At 36.9% G+C, this 5,121-nt stretch overlaps 1 protein-coding gene across 1 annotated transcript in view; it reads right to left on the reverse strand.

Moving 5' to 3' along the window:
* Positions 1-5,121, reverse strand: part of LOC106879427 (focadhesin) — a 260,907-nt gene that overhangs the window by 52,247 nt on the left and 203,539 nt on the right. The window contains exon 28 of the mRNA XM_052967658.1: positions 3,686-3,763. Coding sequence (XP_052823618.1) covers positions 3,686-3,763 — 78 coding nt within the window. The remainder of the gene's footprint in view (positions 1-3,685; positions 3,764-5,121) is intronic.

Raw genomic sequence — 5,121 nt, forward strand, 5'->3', positions numbered from 1 at the left:
ATATATATATATATATATATATATATATACTTATACACCCATGCACACACACACACACACAAATAGAAATATATATATATATACTTATATATACTCATATATACTTATATATATATACATATATATACTTATACACACGCACACACACACACACACACACACATATATATATATTTATACACACACACAATATGTGTTCTTTATTCTGTTATTCTTTTACTTGTTTCAGTCATTTGACTGTAGCTATGCTGGAGCACTGGTTTAAAGGGTTTTAGTCGAAGAAATTGACCCCAGGACTTATTTTATCGATCACTTTTGCTGAAATGCTAAGTTATAAGGATGTAGACACACGACCATCGGTTGTCAAGCAACGGTGAGGATACAAACAAAGATGCAAAGACACACATATGTAAATATATAGTAGGCGCAGGTGTGGCTGTGTGGTAAGAAGCTTGCTTCCCAGCCACACGGTTCTTGGTTCAGTCCTACTGCATGGGACCAATGCCTTGTGAGTGGATTTGGTAGATAGAAACTGAAACAAGCCTGTCATATATATAGTTTGTTTCATTAAAGGCGATGCCCCAGCATGGCCACAGTCAAATGACTGAAACCAGTAAAAGAAAAGAATATATATACATATATGATGAGCTTCTTTCAGTTTCCATCTACCAAATCCACTCACAAAGTTTTGGTTGGCCTGAAGCTAGAATAGAAGATACTTGCCTAAGGTGTTATGCAGTGAAACTGAACCTGGAACCATGTGTTGGGAAGCAAGCTTCTTACCACACAGCCATATCTATCTTTTATCTTTTACTTGTTTCATTCATTAGACTGCAGCTGTGCGGGTGTGCTGGGGAATTTTAGTCTAAGTAATGGAACCTAGTACTTAGTTTCTTCTTAAGCCTAGTACTTATTCTAGCAGTTTCTTTTGCCCAACCACTAAATTATGGGGATGTAAACATACAAACACCAGTCACAATAGTGGTGGGGGGAAAACATAGACACACGCACACACACACACACACATCACTGGCTTCTTTCAGTTTCTGTTTACCAAATGCACTCAAAATGCTTTTGGCAGCCTGAGGCTGTAGTAGAAGACATTTGCCAAAAGTGCCACACAGTAGGACTGAACCCAGAACCATGTGGTTGGTAAGGAAACTTCTTGCCACACAGCCATGCCTGCATCTGAAAGAACTCACATGAAACAAAACAAAAGTACTCAGTACTCAGTAGGCGCAGGAGTGGCTGTGTGGTAAGTAGCTTGCTTACCAACCACATGGTTCTAGGTTCAGCCCCACTGTGTGGCACCTTGGGCAAGTGTCTTCTACTTTAGTCTCAGGCCGACCAAAGCCCTGTGAGTGGATTTGGTAGACGGAAACTGAAAGAAGCCCGTCGTATATATATATATATATATGTGTGTGTGTGTGTGTGTGTGTGTGTGTGTGTGTGTGTGTGTGTGTGTGTGTGTGTGTGTGTGTGTGTGTGTGTTTGTGTGTCTGTGTTTGTCACCCCACCATCGCTTGACAACCAATGCTGGTGTGTTTACGTGCCCGTAACTTAGCGGTTTGGCAAAAAGAGAACGATAGAATAAGTACTAGGCTTACAAAGAATAAGTCCTGGGGTTGATTTTCTCGACTAAAGGCGGTGCTCCAGCATGGCCGCATTCAAATAACTGAAACAAGTAAAAGAGATTATAAATATAATCTGAAATACACACACACACACACACACACTCTCACATACTTTCACATGTTTGTATGTGTGTGTGTGTGTGTGTGTGTATACGCCCGTCTTAACTTCACATGATGGTTGTAAAGAAGCAGCATTGTCAGTGTTTTATGAAAAAAAAAAAAAACATGACTGGTTATTCTTTTTCTTTTTTTCTTTTACTTATTTCAGTCATTTGACTGCGCCCATGCTGGAGCACCGCCTTTAGTCAAATCAAATCGACCGCAGGACTTATTCTTTGTAAGCCTAGTACTTATTCTATCGGTCTCTTTTTGCCGAACCGCTAAGTTACGGGGACCTAAACAAACCAGCATCAGTTGTCAAGCGATGTTGGGGGGACAAACACAGATACACAACATATACACACATACATATATATATACATATATACGATGGGCTTCTTTCAGTTTCCGTCTACCAAATCCACTCACAAGGCTTTGGTCGGCCCGAGGCTATAGTAGAAGACACTTGCCCAAGGTGCCATGCAGTGGGACTGAACCCGGAACCATGTGGTTGGTAAGCAAGCTACTTACCACACAGCCTACCTGGTTTGGAAACAGGCAGGGGTTGGTGAGAGGAAGGGCATCCAAATATTGAAACTCTGCATCAGAAAATTCCATTTGTCCCAACAAGTATGGAAAATGGACATTAAATGATGATGAGGATATGTGTGTGTGTGTGTGTGTGTGTGTGTGTGTGTGTGTGTGTTTGTGTCTGTTTGTTATGACATTACATGATAGCTGTAAATGGGCATCACTATCACACAGATGGTGTCATTCCTTTCCAATCTTCTGTAAAAAGACATCTCCATAGAAAATCTGCCTCAATAAACTCCAGCCAAATCAAGCAAGCATGGAAAAGTGGAAGTTAGGGTGATAATGAGGTTAATGTTAATATACACATGATTGGTCACATCCTCAGGCAAAGTCGACCTAGGCGGAATTTGAACTCAGAACGTAGCGGCAGACGAAATACGGCTAAGCATTTCGCCTGGTGTGCTAACGTTTCTGCCAGCTCGCCGTAGAGTGTGTAGCAAAGAATGATGAATGTCCCTGGTCCATTGCCATAAGGATTGGCATAATCATAATCATCATCATCTGATCTGAAATATGATATATATATATATATATATATATATATATATATATGTCAGTGTTATGTAACTGCTGTGCTTGTGATGACGTGTTGAGCTGAGTGAAATTGAGGTCATGGCCAATACCAGTGGTGTCTGACTGGCACCCATGCAAGTCGCATGTAAAAAGCACCATTTGTGCATTGGGCCTCATGAAGGCAGTGACAGGTGACTGAAACCTTTGACAATATACTGTACTTGTGTAGACCTCTCAAGCCAAGTGAGACCACAGCCAAGGCCGATGTTGGTATCAGGTCAATAGCACCTGTGCCAGTGGCACATAAAAAACACCCACTACACTCTTGGAGTGGTTGACACTAGGAAGGGCATCCAGTCATAGAAACCTTGTCAAATCAGATCGGAATCTGGTGCAGCTCCCCAGCTTACCAGTTTTCAGTCAAACCGTCCAACCCCTGCCAACATGGAAAATGGACAAAATCCACTACTACTGATATAATGAAACAGTGACTGAAAAATCACTCATGCTCAGATTAGCCAGCAGGAGGCTAAATAAAAAAATTTCATGCATGACAGAAATGATATTAGTTTAAAATAGTAATCTCTGAATCATACTTAAAGCAGATATATCACTGAAAGCATACTTAACTGTGGTATTCATTCTGGTATATATATATATATATATATATATATATATACTGCATATAAAGCAAACTTCTTCATTGTTAGGTAGGAGTTTGTAAAATAACTTATTTTCTTTCATTTTATATCAAAAGACTTTGAAATGTATGAACTTGTAGCTAAACCAAAAGCAGTTACAACAATAATGATATCAAAATGGTTAAGGAATTTTAAGATACTTACATTGATCAGGCTTCTTTCAGAGCCAATTAGTGCCATTAAAGCTCCAAGTGCTGATACTCGCTCCAGTGTAGGTGTGTCCTAAATACAAATATAAATAATTGTTATATACTTGTGATACATATTTTCACAAAGCATTTTACTTATGATTTAATTGAATGTCCTCTGGATATATGTAGTCATCAATAATCATTTAAAACAATAAAAATGTTGTTTCCTTACACCCTAGTTTTGATTATTCTATTCTTTGTGACAGCAAACATGACACACAAAGAGCTACATCAATTAGTAATATATTTTATCTAGTAAAAATTCATTATGAATTTACAAAGTCATCACTGAGACAATCTTGTTGTAATTAATATTAAAGCAAATTGTAACATAATACGGTACAAAGATTTCTTAACCAAATTGCTTTTCTGAAGAATTAAAATAACTATCTTAAACCAATCTCAACAGCTCATTGCAAGGTACCATTCTCAATCATGCCTGAAGAAACTTTAAATTCTTTGAGAAATTTTGTTGTTTAGATTTTTCTCTTTCTCATAAATAATTCATTAACCAATAACTTTACCCAATCCCATATTAATAATGCAACTCACTGGTTCTGTTCCTGATTTAAATTCAATTCTAGCAGGCATGATGAACAAGAAATATTTCTATGCTGACCAGTTTTTATCTGACAAATTAAAAAGCATTTTAATCTTTTTGATACCAAACCATTTAAAATGCCCTGGATCTATGATATTAACTTTCTGCTTTAAAATGATGTAATTTAAAGGCTCCTCTTAAAATTTCATGTTTACTCATGTCCCAAACACAAGCTTAATAATGACAAGGCTATTTTACTCGACAAAATGGAATAGGCAGGCAAGGGGAGACACATGAGACAGAGAGTTTCTGATGAGGTCACAGAGTGTGTGACAAAAGTACTTTCATGGAGAAAAAAAAAAAGAAAAACTAATAAAACTAAATTGAACATCAAAGAAATAGTACATGTGTTTAATTGGCAATGAATGAAATAAAGTATAACAATATCTGTTTCAACACGAATCTTGCAAAACAAATACATAAACATATTTATTTGACTAGATTTTTCAATATTTTCAAATTGAATCCAAACAAAAGCATTGTATTTCAACATAATTAGGGTAAGAAAAGGATTAAAGTGAACTAAATTAAAAATCTCTCACAAGATATGAATTGACGCTAAGTTATTGCAAAAAGATATTTGCCTAAGATGCCACCCAGTAGGACTGAACCCAGGACTTTATGATTACAAAGCAAATTGCGTAACTATTTAGTCATACTCTGTTGTTACACACTGTATCACAGCTATGCTACATGCATACACGCATAAGAATAAATATAGACAATATCACACACACACACACACATATATATATATATATATATATATATATATATATATATATATA

Source organism: Octopus bimaculoides, chromosome 4 (assembly GCF_001194135.2).
Source record: "Octopus bimaculoides isolate UCB-OBI-ISO-001 chromosome 4, ASM119413v2, whole genome shotgun sequence".
In the NCBI taxonomy this organism is placed as follows: Eukaryota; Metazoa; Mollusca; class Cephalopoda; order Octopoda; family Octopodidae; genus Octopus; species Octopus bimaculoides.